Consider the following 23,566-nt stretch of genomic DNA (forward strand, 5'->3'; position numbering starts at 1 on the left):
GTTTTCACATACAGTCTGTGTGTGTGTATGTGTAACTATATTTAGGTGTGTGTATGTGTGTGTTCACACTGTTGATGGGTACATAGAGTATTTTTCTTCTGCTTTCAGAGGCCGGCTCTGGGGCAGGATTACCCCTCTCTCTCTCTCTCTCTCTCTCTCTCTCTCTCTGTCCTCTCCCCTCTTCACCTCCACCCCTCCTCATCCATCCCTCCCCACCCTCAGCTCTCTCCTTCCTCCTGAGTGGATTTTGTCTGGGCTGTGCACACAGCCCCCTCACCCCCCCCAACCCCTGCCTCTCGGACAGCTTTGCTCCACCAGTTCCGCACTGTGCCGGCCTGGAGAGGAGTAAGGGAGCGGAAAGAGGAGAGAGAAGAGAGGATTTGGTGAACCGAGGTGAGACAGACAGGGGAGAGGGACCATGGCTGCTCTCTCTGCCTTGCTGAAGACCTGGGTAATACTGCAGACCTTGTGCCTGGCTCTGGCTCAAGTGGTGAGTGGACTGGGGAGGTTGAGACCTGCTCTGCTCAGAATTAGCTCCTTTTATTGGGGGGTCCAGTGGGGTTGAGGGCCCCTGGAAAGGGCCAGTAGGCGCTGGATGTCTTGGGGTGATGTTATAGGTTGTGTTTGTCTTGGTGCTGCTTGATCAAAATGCTGGAGGCTGAACCAGCACAGGTGTAATGGTGGTGATCATCTGGCTTTATAGCATGCATGTAAAAAGAAAAAAAGGTGGAAGTGGGTTTTCTTGCTGTGGAGATGAAATGAAACCGGACTATCTGTGGATTATCATCCTTATCGTGTAAGGACTCTTATCTCTTAACTGAGGAGACACAGCTGAAGGAAAGGATTTGCCATTTCCTGGGTCCCTTATTTTTGGACGAGAAGATTTTTATTAATCGAAGAATGGAGTAAAGAATTGAAGATTTTTTTAGTTTTTCATGGCCATGGCACACATACACATTACACACACTAACTTTGTCCACTGAGTGTGAAAAGCCTCTATTCAAACAGACACCTACATGTCATCTACTGGATGTCTGACAGTGTTCACTCTGAAGGATTATTCTTGCTCTTTTTCACATTTTATGCAACGTTTGAAGAATCCAGAGTTGGATTCAAAAGGCCTTTATCACCTGATGGACTGACTGATCCACGGAGATGATATTCATGACAGGCTAATCAGACATTGGGATGGGGGTGGGGGTGTTAGGTGGGGGTTGTGGGGGTAAACAGTGCCAGTCTCATGACCCCTCCTTCCACATTCCTCCTCATCCCTTTGTTTTGACCCCTCTCTTCCACTAATTTTATTAAATATTTTCCACTTGTTTCTTATTTTGGTTCCTTTTTTGTGTTTTGATGCTTTGATACAAACAACACAGTGCAGTAACTTGCAGTCCCTTGAGTCGACTAATGTGATGTAGGTCTATCCTGCATCATATGACAAGTTAGTTAATATTGTTTTACTATTTATTCATGTGATATTTACACTGAAGAAAATAACATTCATGCTGCTACTAGGTTATATGCTTTACATTATTGTTTTGATATTTGTACGGTACTATAAGAACTTCGTAGAGTTTACTGTTGTCTGCCAATAATCCTAAAATGTCTTCCTGCCTGTGTTTCAGAGGGGTCCACCTGGACCACAGGGCCAGCCCGGCCCAGCAGGCCCCTCCGGCACCCCTGGATCAGACGGCATTGATGTGAGTACCCAAGCAGGTTTGCCCAGCAGATTTCTCACAAAGACCAACATTGTGCTGGAGAAATACCAACCCTGAGCTGCCCTGCAGTGCTGCAGTCTTACCAGCAGAGGACACTGCAAACGAAAACACAGTGGCACAAAAGAGCTCTGTTACTGGCAGAGAGAGGGGTCTTTGAGAAGGGACCCTTGCCTCAATCCTGAGTTTGTGTCGCGGTAATGTGATACATTTGAGATATTCTCGGGGTTAACCACTCACAGGTTGTATAAATATGTTGGAAGCAGAGGCTGCTGGGCGAGAGGAGCAGGACACACACTGTCTGTAAAGCCCTGGTGTTGATGCATGATCTGAAATCAGATGGGATTATATTTTTGATTTGTTCAGATCAGATAATGTGTTTGAACTACTGACAAAAAAATCTGTGATCTTAGACTTTGCTTTACCACCTTCATTATACATTTTCACTTGTGACTAATTCATTGCTGAGTTACTGTGACATTTCACCATTGGGTTGTCACCAGAATACAGCGGGTACATTAGAGTAGATTAAACACCTCTCACTGCAAAGAAAGGGAACAATGTTTCTAGTACAACCTGGGAGGTGTAGCCTGCCCTATAGGTTCCACACTTTCCCTTTTGGGTCTGTGCCACAGATAAGCTCAGCTCCAGCCTTTTTAGAAACACCATAAATCACTGGTTGAATCGCTGAACATGTGTCTTGACCTTGAAGAACACATATTAAGGTTGCAATGTGTATTAATGCAGAGCCACCATGACCATTTCAGCACCAATATAATTTTCACAACCTGTCCCATGTCCTTTTATAATGTGCCCTAACTAGTCAAACACACAGATTCTTGACACTTTATTTTATTTATTAACCTTTAATCAACTTGATACATCATTTGAGATCAGAAACCACTTACGCAAACCTAAGACGATAAAGTCTCAGACAAGACAAACGCAGATTCACAATACAGCCTATTTTCTGTTTTATTAGCACCTGTCTACTTTCAGATTTATTAATGATGCAGGGCAGTGTGGTGATATAGAGATACAGATATGAGCAAAATTAATCAGTTTGAAAGGCCATGTATCTTACCATGTCATGAGTCACGTTCCTGTACTCTGTCAAATTAACAAATACCAAACATAAACATCTCGTCTCTGTCTCTCTGCAGGGAGACAAAGGACCTCCTGGGACCCCTGGACCACCAGTAAGTTTGTACTGTAATGTTTGTTAGATTTTATACTATGAAAACTTTAACTTTTGATTTACTCAGACTTTTTGCCTGTGACAACAGTCTGTTTTTCTTAATTTATTGTAGGGACAAAAGGGAGAGCCCGGAGAGCCAGGTCCCGACGGAGCACCAGGAGAGAATGGTATTGATGTAAGTAAACTGACTGATGTCAATATTTAGTGTGTGTTTGAGAGAGGGAGGAGAAATGGCTTTGGAAATGCTAATGAAATCATAATAAAAATGTTTCCCAGAAGAAACATTCTGAGAGGCTTAATGTGAAATCAGCTTAATGAGGAAAAGAAAGAAAAGAGAGGAAACAAATGTGGAAAAAAAACCCCAGAGGAATAGCACGACCGAGCAACTGTGTTAAAGAAACATCATTTAACAAATGAAAAGGCAGCCTGATTTTCTAAGTACCTCTTTCTTGAGTACAGAAAAAAGTTGCAGAGCCACTTGTTTAAGCCACAAGTAATTACGACAGTAAAAGTAGAATCTGTAAGAAAAAATAGTAAAGCATTTTTTACAATAGTAATTAAACATAAGATTAAAGTGAACAAGTGTAGGTTATTATGAATATAATGACAAAAAACAAATAAAGGGGTAAAACAGGAAGTAGAGCTGGGCAATATGAGGAAAATCCACTATCACAATATGTTTTACCTCCATGTGGATACTGCAACAGTAGTGCAGGATTGACTATCAGGACTTTCACAGAATATATACACAGTGCGATTATGAATAAATAATCATCAGTAATGTGGATATAACGACATAGTGAATAGACAAACTTACATTATTACAATATCAAAAATCTGAGACAATAGTGCGTACAGCTCTTGTTGGGATTGAAATGAGTGCAGGAGGGTGTGGCGATGGTGCAGCCGATGGCAATATTTACATGGACACTATTATGACTCATCTCTTATGGACTGTGAGTGGACATTTAACAGTGGTGTGGTTGGATTCTGACAAGTTTACTTACGTGTCATATTAATACTGTTATTTTGATTTACCTCGGTTTATTATTTCTATCGATTGAAATTCCTGTGTTACAGCAGCAAGTAATAGACAGTAATATACATGTAAATAAAATATATAAGAATATAGAAATATAAAATATATAGAAAAATAAGTTGCACTAAAATTTAAAATATACAAGAGAAATATTAAGGAATCAAATAAAAATATCAAAATTGTAGGAGTAAAAAAGAAGATCAGTTACATACACAACACAGTGATAAATGAGGTTGTAAAAAATGTACAAAAAAAGCTAAGTGCACAATAAGTTACACACCCTTTGGCCACTAGAGGCGCTGTTGATCAGTGTTTACATGAGCAAGTCTGTGTGTTGTTAGTGTCACTTGTTGCACTAGCACATGCATGCCAACACACAGCATATATTATGTGCTGACTGGATAGCATTATTTAAAAACAGCAACCCTAACTTAAGGTCCACTTACAGTGCTTTCTTTTTCCTGAGCTTTCAACAGTATCATATATCAGCAGTGGTGTTTCCTCAGCTGTCTTTAAGATGCAACTGTTTACATGTGAGCTAACCAACCATCATGATTTCACCCACTGCACATTTAGGACGTTAAAGCTTTAATGTAACAGTCGTTTGTCAAAATGATCAAAACTAAAGGTCAACTTACTTGTTTTTTATTTCCCCGGCACATTTGGCTTTATGAGTGAGACAGTGTTTTACACATATTGCACCTCAAGGATGCACAGAGGGTGTTTTAATGAGAAATGTTGAATGTAAACAAAATCGTAACACAACTCCATAGGGTACCTTTAAGTCATTATAAAGTCAGTGGGTTGGGCATATAAAAAAATGACATCATTAAAAAGTCATCAAAAATGTATGTCATCGGCTATGTTTTGTTTTTGCTTTAATGTAATATTTAAAGCATTTTATGTCTCACTGCTCTCTTTTATAATTAAAGTGAGGTCATTAAGCTACATAAAGCTATTGTACATTTGAGTTATTTTCACATTAAGACGTTTAGACGTTCCCTCTGTGGGCTGGGTCTTAATTTTATAAATCCAAATGTCAGCACTCACAAATATCATATATATCAGTCTTTTAATAACGCACAGCAGTATCACAAACGGACGCGTTTCAGCACTTGGCTTTCCTCAGCGTTAATGCACAAAGTGGGTATAGCCCACATATCTAACAGACAGGACCTTGCTGAATCACTCCAGCTGGATTGACTGATTCATGCCAGCTGGAGGAAAGCCAAGTGCTGAAACGCGTCCGTTTGTGATACTGCTGTGCGTTATTAAAAGACTGATATATACGATATTTGTGAGTGCTGACATTTGGATTTATTTAGTTTGTGAGTTTTGGGTCAGCACCCTATGATTTTTCAAACAGTGAGTCGAGCACATCAATTCTTTTGTTTTTCTGGGTCTTAATTTTCCCTGAACTATAGGTTTATTGTCAACACAAGGATTTAGTAATTAAAGCTTTTTTCACCATTTTAGTGACAAAAATGTGCTTTGTGGCCAAATTATGAGGAATTGTACATGATGAGGTTAACATACTTTGTGTCAGACCCATTATCCCTCGCTGATTACATGCTGATTGCTATTAAGTCTGTGGCAATCACAGGTAGCAATGAGTTGGAGCTAAAGATGATCAGATGAGTTTTAAATGATTTTATAGCTTTGGGGCTTTTTAGTTATTGATTTACCTCATATAACTTTAATTGTGGCGAAGCTTCAGTTGCTGCTCCAGTCTCGGTTGGAGGTAAATTGAGTGCCAATGCCTCTTGGTCACATGCTAACAGAAGCACACACACACATATACACACACTCACATGCATTCCTGCAAGATTTAGCCAGTAATCCGCCCTGGAATCTCAATCTCAGGTTTGTTTCCTAATTACCTACAAGAACAGTGTCAGCTTCGATCAAATGTGTGATTAGCCCTATTGTAAGGTGAATTCATGTCTCACATCGCCTGTGGAAAGTACAATGATAGCTGATAATTTACTTTTCAACCTCTTCAATGAATTTTTTCCGCTACATTTTGACCTTTATGTCCAGCATATCATCCTGCCAACATCTCATCTCATCTCTCCTCAGGGTTTGATTGGAGCAAAGGGTGATCGAGGTCCTATCGGGAGCCCGGGCCCCAAGGCAAGTGTCTGAACCTCCACCGGAAAAAATTATTAGAACAAATGCGTCATTTTAATGCAGTTCTGTGGAAAAAGTTTTCATATTAAAGGGTCACTTTTGCAATAAAAAAGTATTTGGGTTATGGTCCCATTATCTTGTCATAGTGATGTTGAGCATGACAATGAACCCCTGCTCACAGGAGGAGGATATTATCCTCATTTATTTGTGTAAGATTCTCGCGTGTCACTGCTACTGTTGTTGTTTTCTGTTGTTTGCAGGGTCAACCTGGACCTAGTGGTGAACCTGGAGCTCCGGTAAGTGAACTATTTAAGTTTTTGCTGCTATAAAGTTGTATTATGATTGAATATCCAATGGAAGACTTGGAAGAATTCCTCAGGTGCTTTTCTTAAAGGGACAGTACACTCCATGATCAAAAATACATATTTTCCTCTTCCCTGTTGTGCTAGTGCTGTGCTGTTGCTGAGTGTTGGAGTTACTAGCCGTAGAGATGTCTTTTTGAATATAATGGAACTCGATAGGACACACCTTGCTCAAAACGACAAAGAAGTAAATTTGAAAAATTGAAAAGCAATGTCTCTTTCCAGAAATCATGGTCTAGGTACTCAAGATAATCCACAGACCTTGTTGTGAGCAGTTTCATGTTGGAACTATTTCCTTTTACCGAACTACACCTGCTGACCATATCACTGCAGTAGCACAGCCAGGCTACCGCTAGCTCAGTAGTGATAGCCTAGGTAGTTCCTTCTACCTAGTTCGGTAGAAGGAACTATTTCCTTCTACCAAACTACACCTGCTGACCATATCACTGCACAGACGGGCTACTGCTAGCTCACCTAGCATCACTGAGCTAGCTAAGGTTACAGCTCAGTCGAGGAGGACACCATTATTGTTTACATCTTGTGTGTGTACATCTGTGTTGTTACGAGCCTCTCATCCATGAGTAGATGCACAAGTACTGTGGATTATCTTTAGTATAATAAGTATAATAATATAAAGGATTTTTGGAAAGAGACATTGCTGTTGGGTTTTTCTTTTTTCTTTTTTTTTTTGGAGCTTTGAGCACTATGAGCTGAGTGCCATCTAGTTTCATTATATTGGAGAGAAGTCAGACAGTCTCTACAGCTGATAAATCCAACACTCTGCAACTCACACCAAAGTGATCGAGATTGTTAAGTAGCACTACAGAGAAGAGGGAAAATACGTGTTTTTGATTTTGCAGTGAACTGTCTGTCTAAGTTCAAGTACTAATACAACAGTGTAAAAAAAAACAAAAAACAAAAAAACCCAAAGTACAAGTAAAAGTCCTGCATTTATACTCCAATTTAACACAAGTATTTTCAAAAAGTTTCGTGATTCCTAACCTGGGAGTCAAGTCAGGTCACAAGATAATTTATTGGGTAACAAAGAAGAATAAAAACTGTTCTGCTACACAAAAGTGTAATAATTTTTGGACAGTTTTTCTTATCTTGGCTTTTCTGTGAAATAATGGATAACTTTAAACCGAACATTAAACATTTATTTAAACCAAACCTTTGGAGAAGTTAAGAGTAGAAATCCTTTTTTGGTGGAACTGCCAACAAACTTATAGACATTTTAAAAATGACAAGGATCTCTAAATACCTGCAGCTATCTATCTATCTATCTATCTATCTATCTATCTAAATGTCAGAATAGTAACTTGTAATTGCTACTTACGTCTAGTGGATAAAAAAGTACAGTATTACCATCTGAAATGCAGTGGAATAAATAAAATAGAAATGCTCAAATAAGGTACAAGTACCTCAAAATTGTACTTGAGTCTTTTTACTTATTTACATAAGGGTACAGTATGACTAATTAGAGAACATTTAATCTCATAGGGCTGTCATGATGCTTATGAAAATGAGTTATGACGGGCTGAATTAGACATTGTTTAAAGCCTAGTCAGTTTCCTAACAAACATATTGTAACCCAGCTGGTCTCATAAGGCAACCTCCTGAGTCCTCTTTTCTTCATGCCTGGATGCCTGACCAGCTGTGCCCCGTTTTGGGTTTGGTTTACCCAGATGTGGCATCTGCCTTCGACAGCTGACATGAGCCTTATTCCTAAAGACAATCCTTAATAAAGATGAAAGGTGTGATCACTGATCCACACTTTAAGTACATATCATTATTAACGCAACTGCTGACTCCATGCACACCACCAAGACCAGTCAATTGAACAGTGCAAAGCAGGATCTGTGCCACAGTCTAATACCACTAGGTGGTGCACAGTGTCCATCTATCAGACCTTTTCCAATATATTCAAACATTAAGTCCAGAGTCATCCAATGTCATGCTTGAATGCAACACTATTAGTTGAATCCTTTGTTTAGCATTAACAGGCGTCCTGTCTGGGGGCTGTGCTTGTACACCCAGATGCCTCACGCTGCACAGACAGGAGATCCTGCCCTGTGGGCTGTTCTTCCTCTGAGAAGGCTTACTTACTTAATTACTTTGTTTATAATTAATTCCAAGCAAAAGACAGAGCAAACACAAACTGATTGCGTTCTGTGTCTTTGTTCTTCTGGAGCATTGTTTACCCTGCGCTCTGACACTGTACACAAGCAGTACTGAATTACTGCTGCCTTTATTAATTGGCTTTTGCAAATGTTAATTGATACTTTGACAGATAGGTTCCACTTGTCACAGTGTAGTTTAACCCCTCGTCCTCTCTGTCAATGCAGGGACCCGGCCTTCCAGGACTGTCTGTAAGTAGCTCTTGTGGCATAACACAGTTATGTCTTTATCACATAATGGCTTTGAGGTGTGGAAATCACTCTGTGGCTGCTGGGATGTGTACACATTGTTCTTTTTTTGCTCTCTGTCTAGGGAGCTCCAGGGCCAATTGGACTTCCAGGTGAAATCGGACCATCTGGACCAAAGGTAGGACACCAGCTTCAATTTATTATACCACCTTCATGACATACAAACGTCTTATAAGCAGCACCAGAATCCTTACATTTTCAGCTTCTTATTCACACCTCTTTCCTTCCTCCGCTTTATTCAGGGTGTCATTGGATCACCTGGAGCTCCAGGACTCCCTGGACCTCCTGGCAAGCCAGTAAGTGACCATCCAGGACTAGTTGTCCAGGAAATATCTTATCCATCTGTTATCTTTTGTCTTATTTTTAATGCAGCAAGTGCTATTGAGTGCTATGATGTTGTAGCAAGGCTGTTGTCTGTACTGCAATACATAACATAAACAATATACAACACAAATTAAGAACAACACAACACAAATTTAATCACAGTTGAAAAATAAACTTCCCGCTGGTTGACGAACCTATGCGACTGTTTCTAAATCACTTTAAAGGGACGGTTAACCCCAAAATCTAGAACACATATTGTTCCTCTTACCTGTAGTGATATTTATCACTCTAGATTGTTTTGGTGTGAGTTGCCGAGTGTTAAAGACATCAGCCGTAGAGATGTCTACCTTCTCTGGAAGCATGGATCTAGGGCTAGCTTACCTAGCACCTCTAACAAGCACTAGCCTCTCATGCATGAGTAGATGCACACTTCCTTCTGCGCAATGACACAGTGTTGGGGATGGAGTTTGGCTGGAAAAAAAATAGTTCCTACGTGAAACTGCTCACAACAAGGTCTGTGGATTATCTTAAGTAACCTGGTTATGATTTCTGTAAAGAAACATTGCTGTTGAGTTTTTCAAATGCACTTTTTTTTGGCACTTTGAGCACAACAAACCAAGTGCCATCTAGTTCCATTATTGTTGAGAGAAGGCAGACATCCCAAGTATTTTATCACCAACACTCTGCAACTCCTACCAAAACAATCTAGACTGATAAATAGCACTACAGATAAGAGCAAAGATAAGTATTTTTGATTTGGGGGATGAACTGTCCCTTTAAACACAATCTTTGGCGTACCTATGCTGTCATTTCTTATAATATCGCCCAACATATGTGCCGATACTGATATATCTGCTTTAAGCTAGCAATACAACAGTGAATAAAACTTTGCCGCTCGGATAAACTCGAACCTTATCCACAGAGAAGATGTCACAGTAAATCATTTCATATCTGAGGACAGTCGTTTCTGTGTGATCGGTGACATCAGCTGTGAAAAGAAGTGAGAGATAAATGAGCTGCCAGAAGCTCATTGGGCTCAATCAAGCATACAGTTACATCAATCTAATTGCAGTTAACTTATATTAAGACTGCAGTGTAAAAGTAAAGCAAAGACAAAGTCAACATCACGTCTGCTAATGCTGTGTTGAAGTGTGCTCTGTTCTGTATAACCAGCAGCAATTAACAAGTCTTTAAAATGTACTGTATGACAACAAAGCACCTAGAACAGCCAGAGCTCACTGCTGCATGCACAGGTCCCAACGGACTGTGTGTATGTGTGTGTGAGAAAGTGGTGAAATAGTTTTGAGCGTAACACTTTCAAGTCTATTTTCCAATGGTGTATGCAGTCTCCTGTGTGCATCCCTGAGTTGTTCCAAAGAGGGGGTGTGTCTTCATTGAGAGTGATGTTCCCAGCTCAGGGGAGTGTATTTGTTTAGCTTTAGTGCTGTCCTAGGGTAAATAAACCCCCATTAGATCAGTGGGCTGTCTCATCTGACTGTAGCAGGAATACATCAGGCCCTGTACAGATACTTTACTTCCTAACTCAATCTATAAACAGAGAGAAGGAAAGATGGAGGGAGAAGTAGATAGAGAGCGAGAATGAGAGAGTGCTGGCTCAGCTCATGGGAGTAGCGGCAACTGTGACCAAATGGCTTTCTGTCCATCCATCTGTCTATCTAGGGTCCTCCTGGGAAGTTCATTGGTGGAGAAGAGGGCAGTGCTGACTTCCAGGTAAGATCTAATGACATCCACTTTCATCGCAGATCTGTTTTGACGCAACTTTACATTTCATAATCCATATATCCCCCTCTCTCGACAACAGTGTCCTCTTAACTGTCCAGCAGGACCTAAAGGCCCCCAGGGACTGCAGGGAGTCAAGGTGAGTAGTTTGTTTCAAGTCACCCTGAGTAAAAAGCATAGTTTTTTTCAGCATCAATGATTATGTTACATTACAAAATTGTTATGACACCCTACTGACTGATTGTTGCCCTCCAGGGACACAAAGGACGTGCCGGTGTTCTCGGAGAGCCTGGCAGCATAGGAAAAACGGTGAGCTGCACAAATCTCTGCTCTCACAGATACACACATGAACTCAAACACCCATATATGTACATGTTGCACACTCACCCACCATTCAGGACCAGCAGAGGCAAGGATTAGCTCTAATGAAGCCCCCCAGAGGCACATGACTGGCACTAATCTGGCCGCGATTAGTCAGGCCTGGCCCTGGCCCTGCAGTCAGCATGCAGCGAGCCAGATGAAAGGGATGGTGAAGAGCCAGGTACATGAAGGGGAGGATGAGAGAGTCAGGGTTCGCGCAGCCCTCTCACCTCGCTGTATTAAGCACAGCTAATGAGCCCACAGTGGGCTCCAAGGGAGCGGCTAGCCAGGCCCGAGGAATTAGCCTCTGATCTTCCCACACAAGGAGCCTGAGACGCTCAAAAACACTCATCGCACCAAGGTACCGCTCCTCAGAGTCTGACAAGTATTTTAGAAGACCTGCCTTGACTCAAGGTTACACTGTGCTGCTGCTCTCTTTTGTTCTTAAAGACAGCCAGCACGAGCTGTTTACATCCCCACGAGCTGTTGAAGCTGAAACACAGACACCACATATGAAAAATGTGCTCTTTGACTTCTTGCTGTATTACTGAGGACTATGTGATGCCATACACATGTAGATTAGTGAGCAAGAGCAGTGTCACATTTATCTTTAGACTGCTGAAAAATAAAAGCAGAGCTGCTAAAACTGGCTAATGGATGACATGACATGATTCTGTTGAGGGTAGTGGAAAGATCATTGTTAGCAGGAGACCAAAAAGATTAACTCAAAATATATTTTTTAAAGGAAAATAGCAAACCTTAGCCTGAGTGTCAGACTGAAGCTCCCAGAACCTTCAGTCTGACATTGCCTCCATTGAAGGCGATTTACAAGGGGGAGGGAATTTGATTTTTCCCTAACCAATCAGTAGAGATCAACGACTCACCCAGAATCTGACGTCATTAGTATCCATGCCTCGGGGGCGCGAAAACAAGCGAGCATTGCCCGTTTAAAATGTCTCTGTCGTCGTGCACGCCCAGCTGCATTGCCGTTAAATCCAGTTTAGCAGCTTCCTTAATTTGGTCCTCCATTAACGCGAGTAGTGGCGAAATACCTCGATAGCATCGTTAATGTGGTTTGTAGGATGTGTAGCGGTCGCCATTGTTGCTATTCTCACCAGTTACCCACCGGCGCACAGCTTGACATCAGCGTGGCGCTGATTGGCTAATCGCTAGACCCGCCCCCTTCCATCGTTTGGACGAGATAAATCGCAAATTCACTGCAGTATGCCAGACCAGAGATGCAAGCCTACTCAGTTGAGTGGACGGGGTCTATGGTCTGGAACCAGGCTAAGCAAACCTGGCTCTGTCCAAAGTTCAAAAATATCCCTATCAGGTTTGAATTTGTAGACAAACAGAAATGTAAAAGCCACAGGTTGTAGGGTTGCGGGGAGTTATATTCTGTAAGTATTTCTAACAGGCAACAAGTGCACTGACTTCCTGGAGTCGTGGCTGGTTGTTTAACAGTTTACCAGTTTTGTTTACCTCACGGAGGCAACAAGCCTCCATGAAGTCACTGTCCTGGCCAAGAAGGTGCCATGATATTGTTCCAATGGCTCCTGATTTCGAGGCCCTAATAGTTCAATATATGTCCCATCAGACCAAAAGGCCATTTGGTTGATAGCCTGGTGTCCTGTAAACAAATGCGCATTGCTCTGTAGCCTATTTTTGAAGTTTCTCCAAAAACAGGCTACACACACTCCTGAACACAAGTACATGGCTAATAATTAGGCAGACTTATCTCATCAGACCTTCCTACTAGGCAAAGTCATGACCCACCCCACTCTGCCTCTGATTGGTTTACCCAGATATTTTTACCCTAACCCTAACCAATCTCACTCCTCATGCCTAAACCTAACCAACGAAGGCAAAAAGTACTAGCCAGTCAGAGGCAGAGTAAGGCAGGAGATTCTTCTGCCATATGCAGATGACATCATTCTGCATAATAATTAGCCGTGTGCTTCAGAGAAATGTGCGTTTGTCTTTGGGCTTTGAGTCCAATGGGACATTTTTTTGGACTTTTGAGCTCCTGAATTATGAAAACACAGTCTCCACTGTAACAAATAGTTATAGCATGTATTATCCATCAACACCACTTAATTTTCAAGAGTTAATTACTGAGCCTGAGGTGTATTTTTTGGCTTTGACCAGGGTCAAGTTAGCTGTTACCCCCTACTCCAGTTATGTTACCTGTCTCCAGCTTCATACTTAACAGACAGATATGAAAGTGCTATTGATTCCCTCATATAGCTCTCAGCAAGAAGCCAATAAGTGCATTTCCCAAAATGTCAAGCTATTCCTACAATAACACAAATAAACCATTGTGAGCTTTGAATGGGTTCAGCTTCTAAAACCAGCTGATGATGGTTATTTGACAAATGTATGTTAGGTTTTTCCTCAGAGTTTGACCAGCTAGCTTTAGTTGGCTGACTTGCTTGAGCTAGATTTTTAACAACATTGACAAGTCTACCAATATGTGACCATCAAAGACCAGTTCACACATCAAAGCAACCAGCAGCCATCCCAGAGTGATTTAAACTCAATTTTCTCTCCTATCCGACTCAGAGTTTCTTGGGTCAAACTCTGTGGACATGTAGCCAAAATCAAGAGAGCAGCCCAGAAAGAGAATAATTAATCAGCCTTTCCCTTTTCCTTTCCTCCACCAGGGCCCCAAGGGAGAAGTGGGCATCTCTGGAGAACAGGGCATCCCAGGACCTTCGGTATGCTCAGAATTCATCTTTTTTTCTTAAGTTGGCTAATATGCATTTTGTTTCACATGGTATTATCTAAATTTGGCAGCACATATAGTGTTGTAGTATTTGCTCTATGTCTGATGATGGTCTCAGTCTCAACCTGTTTTCCTTGCCTCCTTCTAAGGGTCCGATGGGTCTGAGAGGTTACCCAGGGATGATGGGTCCTAAAGGGGAAGCAGTGAGTACCACCGTTTCTTTTCCACATATAACTTTTTTGTCCTCTTTCTCTTTGGGTACAAGGGTGTTCTCATTCTTAGATGAGCACCAAGGAGGCACAGCCAGACCTGCCCCCACTATACAAACATCATCCATTACCAGCAATGGGGACATATGGAAATGATGCTAACACAAATCTCTCCCCTCCTCTAATGAGTTGGGGTTGTCTGGGTCCACGGTGCCTCCATCTGTAGTTAATGATCCGCTGTAGCCATCCGTCTTACTGTTAACATTAGCCGCGTTAGCCAAGTTAGCGCCCCGGCTTAGTGCCAAAGCAAGAGTGGCTGGCTCTCTGTGTAGCCTCCATTAGTGAAGTGAGTTAAGCGCTAATTACCCCTTTATCACAATGAATAGTAGGCTACCGTGACTTAGCATCCTCCCTGATCTGAAGTGATTGATGGCACTTTTTTGTTTTCCCATAGGGACCTCGTGGTTACAAGGGCATCAACGGACCTGTAGGAATTCCTGGGCCTCCTGTAAGAACACACTCTCACACACGAACAAACAGGCTCGACTATTCATATTAAAACAGGTACCAACTGTCTACCAGAGCTACTCTGAGTCTCTCTGTTGTTTGCAGGGTGAGGAGGGACCTCAGGGACCACCCGGAGATGCAGGAGACAAGGGAGACAAAGTAGGTGACTCTCAGAATGTTTCCCTTGAAGTTTACTGTCAAAGCAAGACAAAAAAAGATGAAACATTTCCTCACAACTTGAATGAGGGCAGTGATCTTGATGCGCACTGCAAATTCACTGATGCTGCTTTGGTTATCTTCTGCAGGGCAGCCGAGGTATCCAGGGCCCACAGGGCGCGGTTGGCAAAAAGGGAGAGAATGTGAGTGAACGCACTTTTGTTTGTGTGCCGCACAGTTGTGGCGGTGTTCAGTGAGTGTGCCAAATGACTCCACTGACTCATCCGCCTGCTTTTTCAGGGTCTGCCGGGTATTGATGGAAAAGATGGCACACCTGGTATTCCTGGAATCAAGGTAAGGGTTGCCAGACGTGATAATGATGAGTAACTTCAATCGCAGTAAAAGATGGCAATTTATTCTTCCTCTGTTCTTTTTTTCTGCAGGGCAGCCCTGGCCAGGCTGGGATGCCTGGACCTCCTGGTCCTCAGGGAGCAGCGGTGAGTGATCAGTCTGTGTAGTGTGTTCGGGGGGTGTTTGTCTGAGGATCGTTCAGCAATGCCTCTAAAAGCACATGCAAATAAGGCCGTCTGTAAAAGCTTATTGTCACTCAGACCACGTAGGGGGTCAGTCTGTTCTCCTCCTCCGTTCAGCAAAGCCAGAACACAGACAGGGGAAACCAGCGTGAAGCAGCCTGTAAATTTTGGTGTGTTTTGTTTTCTGGGCACTCATCCAGGTAACAGTGACCCTGTGACCCACGCTGTTTTAGAATTTAAACCACCTTGAAATAGCATTCTCCCTCCCACCGCGAGTGATTTATCACAATCAGACCAGTGGGTATAATGTGTGTGTGTGTGTGTCTGCGTATGTGTATGCGAGTGGGGTTGTGTTAGTGTGTGTGCGTCTGTCTGACTAAGAGGTAATGGAGCATTGGATGCACACTTTGATGTGTGGTCATTGCAGTGACACTAACGCTGCTGCAAACACCATAGCTTACCCTGCGTTATGCCCTACTGTGATATACCATCACACACTCACTCACACACACACGTTGAAGAGTTTTCCTCAACTTTTTTCAGTCTTGTTATTTCTGTCTGCAGGGATTGCCTGGCAGCCCAGGGTCAAAAGGTGGACCTGGGGCTAAGGTGAGGCTTTAACCAACTCTCATGACATGTCACATTGACCTTTACTGTTTTTTAAGAACTCTCCTGGCACCTGTTTCTAAAACATATAATTACCTTTCTCCATCTTCTCTCCTCCCTTGTTAGGGCGAGCCTGGACCCAGGGGTCACTCTGGCATGCCTGGTGCCCCTGGACCTCTGGTAACACACACCCACAAAATATGAATTTTGTTCAGGCATTACCGATGTGCTCTTATATTTTGCAGCAGGGTGAGTAACTGTACTTCATCTGTATTCTCACAGGGTGAGCCTGGTCTTCCTGGTGAGGCTGGTATGGAAGGAGTTCCTGGACCCAAGGTACAAATCCAGAATTATCACATGAAAGCACTAAAAGCTGCTACTATGAAGTCACACTCATCTTTACCTGTCTTCTACAGGGTGACAGAGGCCAGCGGGGAGAAGTTGGGCCACAGGGAGTCGTCGGCAAGCCTGTTAGTTGCTTCTTAGCATTGCTTTAAATTTTAGCTCATCTGCAGCTATACTGTCCTTCATGCATTCTGATGTCTCCTAACAGGGAGGCAAAGGAGAGAGAGGACCCATTGGTATTCCAGGTGCTCAGGGTCTAACTGGAACCAAAGGAGACAAGGTGTGTGTGTGTGTGTGTGTGTGTGTGTGTGTGTGTGTGTGTGTGTGTGTGTGTGTGTGTGTGNTGTGTGCATGAACAAATCTATTGCTTTGTAAAACATGAGCATCGTCACCTACATTCATACACACTTCATTATGGCTTAGTTACCCAGACTTGTCCATTGGGGGCAGTGTTTACCCATGAATAAAAGCCACAGCAATCCACAGTAAATCACAGAATGAGGCGAGCAATATAAAAAAGCAATATAAATGATAATCTGAGCATCCTCATCTTCCATGTTTTAGAGATGAGACAACATCTTTCTTACGTTGTGATCTGTGGTGTCAGTGGCTTGAATCAATATTTAGCTCCTGTCCTTTTCCTTTATTTGGATGATATTATAATTGAGATTTAACCACATTTAAATGTACTCAAACTATCTTTCTTTCCAGGGCTTCCAAGGAAAAGTCGGGTCAAAGGGAGATGATGTGAGTTGCAGTTTTTAAACCGGATTGTCAGAAACGTATCTAATATATTTGTATGTTGTATTTCAGCTCCAGTGCTGACACATATTTTCTACAGTCACCCCTCCCTCTGCCCCCTCTTTATCGTTTTTCTTTGTGACGCTTTCAGGGTGACCCCGGTGTTGAGGGATTGGCTGGCGAGAAAGGTGAAAAGGTAAGAATCATTACAGCACGACCTAAAACTGTTTCAAAACTTTTTCACAAAAAAAAGTCTCCGGATCTACCAAATACTAAAACTCACCGGCTTTAGATAAGAAGGTTTAAACATTTTGCTCCGGAGGCATCAAAGCAAAGTGATATATAGCAGAAAAATGTCATAAACATACAGAAGTTAAGACGAAGAGGAAGTCTGTTCTTTTGAATTAGCATACAAATCCCCATAATAGTCCAGATGGCAAATGAGCTATTTACATGACAGTGAAGCAATGATGCACGTTGGCTCTTTGAAGCAGTATTTTTTAGACATTCATTTACAATATTCATTCTTGAATTATTGCTCAATGAGTGTCTCTGAGGCGGAAATGATGGATGGAAGTGATGAATGTGAAAGTGACACAGTGTCTGTGTTTGCTGTGACAGGGTTTGTCTGGTGAACCCGGGCCCAAAGGACAGGTGAGGTTGCACTGTCTGGAAATCTGACTCCTTTTTTCCATTTTTGTTTTTACTCTTAACATCATCAATTTTATCTGCCTCCATATTTCCATAAATTCACTGTTCCGTGACGCTCCTCTCTTCGCAGCAAGGAATTAGGGGTGACACCGGACACAATGGACCCACTGGAGACCCTGGAAAACCTGGAGACCAGGGACCGCCAGGACTGCCCGGTCCTAGGGGACTTAATGGAGAGCGAGGAGTACCTGGCATGCCAGGCATTCAGGGAGCATCAGTGAGTCCAGTTCACTCTATGATGCATGGAAGATATAAGGACTGATGTTGATTGATGCACGTGGTCAGTTGCCGTCTCATTTTCACCACTCAGACTTCTCTCCTTCTCTCCAGGGACGTGATGCATCTGACCAGCATATTATTGAAGTGGTGTTGAAGATGTTGCAGGGTGAGCGTCTAGACCCAAATATTCACCTTTGATGTCCATAGGGGAGATTAGATTAGCTCGTTTCCCGAAGCTTCTTTCATCTCCTAACCAATCAGTCGCCCTTCATCACAGGTAATTTAATCACGAAGGACGATGCTGTCTGTTGTTTCACAGAGAGGCTAGCTGCAGTAGCGGTGAGCGCCAAGAGGGCTGTGCTTGGTGGAGCAGGTGTTATGGGACCTCCCGGACCTCCTGGACCTCCGGGGTCACCTGGCCCTCAGGGGCCACATGGCTTAACTGGTTCCCGTGGCATTCCTGGCATAATTGGAGCACCTGGTCAGATTGGAAACACAGGACTTAAAGGTAGAAATAAGCCTCTTTCTTACATGCACTGCAAACCTTAAATTATCTAGACAATACCCAGAGGAGCTGTACGTCAGACTGCAAATGTTTGAATCTGTTGTATCAGACATTAAACGGGCTTTACTCTGCCAGCTCCCTTGTAGAAAGTCAGTGTAATGTCCGATTAAGCCCATCTGTGAATAGAGCAGGTGATTGTCCTGAGAATTTAAAGCAAGTGAGTGGGCGTGTGGAAGAAGTTTGTCAAATGGAAGACTGGGTGAAAAAAAAAGAGTCACTTACACAAAGACGGCAACAAAAATGTCTAACTGGAGAGACGGCATCAGTCCAATTCAACAACAATATGTTGTTCATGACCAAATTACAACCAAGCTAAGTGATTGCGGTGTACTCGGCATCATGTCCTGCACGCTCTATCCAGGTGTCATCCCTCACCTAACCAAAAATTATAGTATAGTATTTCCAGTAGGTGAGAGCACTCTGACATGGACAATCCCCTATTGTGTGCCACATGTGTGAAAGGGAACCTGGATAATGTCTGGATCTGACTCTCTTGACATTGTCTGGAGTTCATATGAAAAATGGCTACAGACCGTAGAGCAGTACATTTACATATGAATACACCACTGAAAATGTAGCATTTCAGGCTGCATCTGAGCCCAAACCCCTTTTCGTTCCCTAGGAAAGAGAGGGCCAAAAGGAGAAAGAGGAGACCCTGGTAAACCCCACCCAGGACCGCCTGGACCCCCAGGAATACAAGGTAAGAGCTACAGCATCCTGAAGCTGAACAACAGTGGAATTTTGCCAAATGTGTGCCCATACCTGGGATGTAAAACAAAATGTGATACTGACCAAAGGTTCACAAGAGTAAAGGTACAGAAAGAAACTGAAGGATTGAAGGCATTACAGCTCTTTCCACAGGAGAGGCTGCTCAGAGGCATTTTAAAAGCATCATTAACTCCAGTCATTTAACAGATGCTCTTGAATGAGAATGTAATAGGATTGCAACAGTACACACTAATTCAAACAGTGGAAAACACACTCACACTCCCCTGTGCACACGTACACACAGCTTAAATATATGCATACATACAGTACAAATGTGTAATCCAAGTCCAGAGTGGGGTTAAGAGAGAGTTTCTTAACATGGACTTCAGTGCAATTAGTCATCTTGACCTCTGGAATTCAGTTCAATCCCTCCTTGATGATGAACCTTCACCCTCCGCAGGTCCTCCTGGTGTTGATGGCGTTGCTCGAGACGGTCGGCACGGCGAGAGAGGACCCCAGGGATCAGCCGGAGAGGCTGGTCGCCCCGGTAAGGCGGGACCATCAGGTCTCCCAGGTTACTGCGAGGCGGCAATGTGTTTGGCTGCGTCAGCCTACACCTCACCAAGACTACAGGAGGCAGGAACAATCAAAGGACCAAATGTTTAGACACCTGCCTCTCCATCAGCAGCTCACAACACCTGGGAGAGAGGGGGGGGAGAAAGAGAGAAAAGAGAAGGAGAGAGAGACCACTCTTCTCTGTAGGAAAACATTACAAACGAGGGGTGGGGGACAATGATAGTGACTGGATGTATAGCGCCTCAAACTGACAACCTGAAGTTTTGACTGGCGGGACATACTCTGATCTTAATCCCCCACATCACCATGACAACAGCAGCTCACAGCCACCCACATCCCTCTGAATTCTCTAGTGTTTTTGGATGATGTCAGTGTAAGTCCTATCCAAATATCCCAGCCCTGTTCCAGCAGTGAAAGAGGAACAGATTTATATTGCATCTCCTTGTCTCTCACCACCACAGTATCTATGAGCTGAGAGGAGCTGAAAAATCAGTGTGGTGAAAGGTGATTTTTCTGTCACACCGTGGTCACTTTAAATAAGTTTACATATGCAATATTTTGTTTGCATTGCCTTTTGAAGTATAAATGCCCTGCCTCTCTTGTGACATCACACCTGATGCCTTCAAAGTGTACAAAAAGGACCAATAAATGATTGAAACTTACACTCGGTACTGTACTGTATTGTAAAATGTAGTATCTGCATCTGTAAGCTTTAGCGAAACCTCTGATTTACCTCATGTGTACATTGCCCCCCACCCCCCTCCCTTGCCAATCCCCACTTTCTTCCCAAGTCTCATTTTAGAAACTAACGACTAGCTTGATCTCGTCCTCTTGTTGCCTGGCAACAGCATATCCCGATGGGCACTCCCATCTCCCACAATGCAGTGCTGTAAATCTTTGTAAATGTGTGTTGATTATTATGTAGAGAAAAAGAAATGGGTTATGATATGCACCAACAAAAATCCTGTGTTAATGAATTCAGTGAGTAATAAAAAGTTCCTACAGAAATAACGACTTTTTCTCAAGACGAATCAGCCCGAATGTGCCTCCTATGCCACTGTCAACTTTCCACAGTGTGTCAGCTATTTAATGACTGATTTGTTTTCATCAACAGAAGCTATTTATTGTTCTTTATATAATCATCTGTAAAGAGGGTGTTTTTTCTGGCTGTTCAGGTTCACCCAAACCAATAAAGAGGAACCTTTTATAAAATCTAATGCTCTTCTGTATCATGTCAGGAATGGAAACAAGTCTCTTAAGTTTGTCTCCTTCAGCTCCTTTTCTTTTCATTTCTCCCTTTTCCAAATCTTTTTTTACTATCAGTTCTATGCATGTAAATAAACTCCCATGCTTCCAAAGCTGCAGATGCTCAGCTTTTGTGAACATTTTTGCATCAACACAATACTGTACTAATCAATACAGTATGGCCCATGCACCCATACATGTTTCTTGCAATGAAAAACAACCACAATTTTCTCGCCACAGTTTCCTAGTAGAACATATGTAAGACACATGATAGATTCAATGACCAAGACATTAAAGAAACACATGAGCTGGTGAGTTGATTGGGCACACCATCAGAGTTGAACAGCCTAGTGGTTACGGGCCCAAGGGCCTCTGACTAAGTAATTAAGGGTTACTATTTCTTTTTGGAAAGTCAAAAAAAAAAAAAGAAACAACCAAGAAGAGACAAAAATGATTACAAAGACATGCAAAACAAGACTAAAGAAACACATAACAAGAGACATCAAACTACAAACATGCAAAACTAAAGAAAAATTACATTCTATAGTATATCGTCCAAAATCATGGAAAACAGCGTATTATTGTATGTCGTTCAAAATCATGGAAAAATAGTCATAGTATAGTATGTTGTCAATAATCATGAAATAATAGTCCTAGTGTAGTATGTCGTCCAAAAACATGAAAAAATGTCATGGTGTAGTATGTTGTCCAAAATCATAAAAAGAACTCATTGTATAGTATTAGGTCCAAAATCATGAAATAATACTTATAGTATAGTATGTCGTCCGAAATCATAAAAAAATGTCATAGTATAGTATGTTGTCCAAAATCATGGAAAGAAGTCATCCAAAATCATGAAAGAATAGCTTAAGTACAGCATGTCATCGAAAATCATGAAATAATAGTCCTAGTATAGAATGTCGTCCAAAATCATGAAAAAAATGTCATAGTATAGTATGTCATCCAAAATCGTGAAAAAATGCCATAGTATATTAGGTTGCCAAAAATCATGAAAAAAAAGTCATAGTACAGGATTAGGTCCAAAATCATGAAATAATAGTGATAGTATAGTATGTTGTCCAAAATCATGAAAAAAATTTCATAGTATAGTATGTCATCTAAAATCATGCATAAATGTCATAGTATAGTATGTCGTCCAAAATCATGTAAAAATGTCATAGTATAGTAAGTTGTCCAAAATCATGAAGACAAGTCACAGAATAGTATGTCGTCCAAAATCATGAAGACAAGTCACAGTATAGTATGTCGTCCAAAATCATACAAAAATGTCATAGTATAGTATCTTGTCCAAAATCATGATAAGAAGTCATACCATAGTAATGTCGTCCAAAATCATAAAAAATGTCATAGTTTAGTATGTCGTCCAAAATCATGAAATAATCTCATAGTATAGTATGTCGTCCAAAATCATGAAAAAATGTCATGGTATAGTATGTCGTCCAAAATCATGAAAAAAATGTCATACTATAGTGTGTCGTCCAAAATCATGCAAAGAAGTCATAGTACAGTATGTCGTCCAAAATCACGAAAAGAAGTCATAGTACAGTATGTTGTCGAAAATAATGAAAAAATATCATAGTATAGTATGTCGTCCAAAATCATGAAAAAATGTCATAGTAAGTATGTCGTTGTGAGGGAGCTGGGAAGCATCCCCCTCACTAAGGTGACAAACATTGCACACACATAGTAAAGTTGGATGTGTTAAACTAATACAGGAAGTTTTCTTTTGGTTGTTGTTGTGCTTTTATTTTGAACCCTGCTAACTCCTCTTTGTCTCTGAGGTCAACTTCCGGGAGGTTGTGGTTTCATGGAGTGCACAGATGAGCCACAGGACTCCAGCTGGCTCCAATAATTACCTGGTTAGGCTGAACCAAGAGTGTAGGAGCAGAGAGGGGAGGGGGTAGAGGGTTTGTGTTGAGTTTGGCTTTTGTTAGGTCTCTCGTCAGTTTATTATGTATTTTGTTTAACCTGTATTAGTCAGCATTTATTTGTATTGTGTGTATGTAAGTATTAGTGGGGTTAATTTGTACATGTATTGTATATAGTATGGTAATGGGGTTTTTGAGAACCTTTCTATGTAATGGTACAGGCCAGGGGTAGATATGCCAGGTGAGGAAAGTAGTTTGGGTGTGTACAGGCCAGGGGTAGATATGCCAGGTGAGGAAAGTAGTTTGGGTGTCAGAGAGAGGGGGTCAGGTTGGGGGTCACGTCTGCTGCCAGAACTGCTGTTGAGCCTGTAAGCCTTTTTTTCCCTTTTTGTAAAATCTTATGCTGTAACTGAAGATCATGGACATTTTGTACCTTGCTTATTTTGTATAAGTAAAGAAAAAACAGAGCTCTGAACAATCCCTGCTGGTCATGCTGCTTATTTCCCCTTGTTACATCTCAATCCTGCCTGGTTTCAT

The 23,566-nt window shown here is 42.0% G+C and overlaps 1 protein-coding gene across 1 annotated transcript; it reads left to right on the plus strand.

Annotated features, from left to right (window-relative positions):
* The first annotated feature begins 234 nt into the window (after positions 1 to 234).
* Positions 235 to 21,107, plus strand: col9a2 (procollagen, type IX, alpha 2). The gene is made up of 32 exons (XM_050034140.1): positions 235 to 490; positions 1,626 to 1,700; positions 2,879 to 2,914; positions 3,026 to 3,088; positions 6,032 to 6,085; positions 6,343 to 6,378; positions 8,790 to 8,813; positions 8,935 to 8,988; positions 9,113 to 9,166; positions 10,875 to 10,925; positions 11,017 to 11,073; positions 11,190 to 11,243; positions 13,958 to 14,011; positions 14,169 to 14,222; positions 14,683 to 14,736; positions 14,841 to 14,894; positions 15,041 to 15,094; positions 15,192 to 15,245; positions 15,335 to 15,388; positions 15,989 to 16,033; positions 16,157 to 16,210; positions 16,313 to 16,366; positions 16,447 to 16,500; positions 16,584 to 16,655; positions 17,087 to 17,122; positions 17,268 to 17,312; positions 17,738 to 17,770; positions 17,898 to 18,044; positions 18,158 to 18,212; positions 18,366 to 18,554; positions 19,234 to 19,311; positions 19,780 to 21,107. Exons 1-32 carry the CDS (start codon positions 419 to 421, stop codon positions 19,983 to 19,985), a joined length of 2,076 nt encoding a protein of 691 aa, XP_049890097.1. The 5' UTR covers positions 235 to 418; the 3' UTR covers positions 19,986 to 21,107.
* The last annotated feature ends 2,459 nt before the right edge of the window (positions 21,108 to 23,566 follow it).

Source organism: Epinephelus moara, chromosome 22 (assembly GCF_006386435.1).
Source record: "Epinephelus moara isolate mb chromosome 22, YSFRI_EMoa_1.0, whole genome shotgun sequence".
Classification (NCBI taxonomy): Eukaryota; Metazoa; Chordata; class Actinopteri; order Perciformes; family Serranidae; genus Epinephelus; species Epinephelus moara.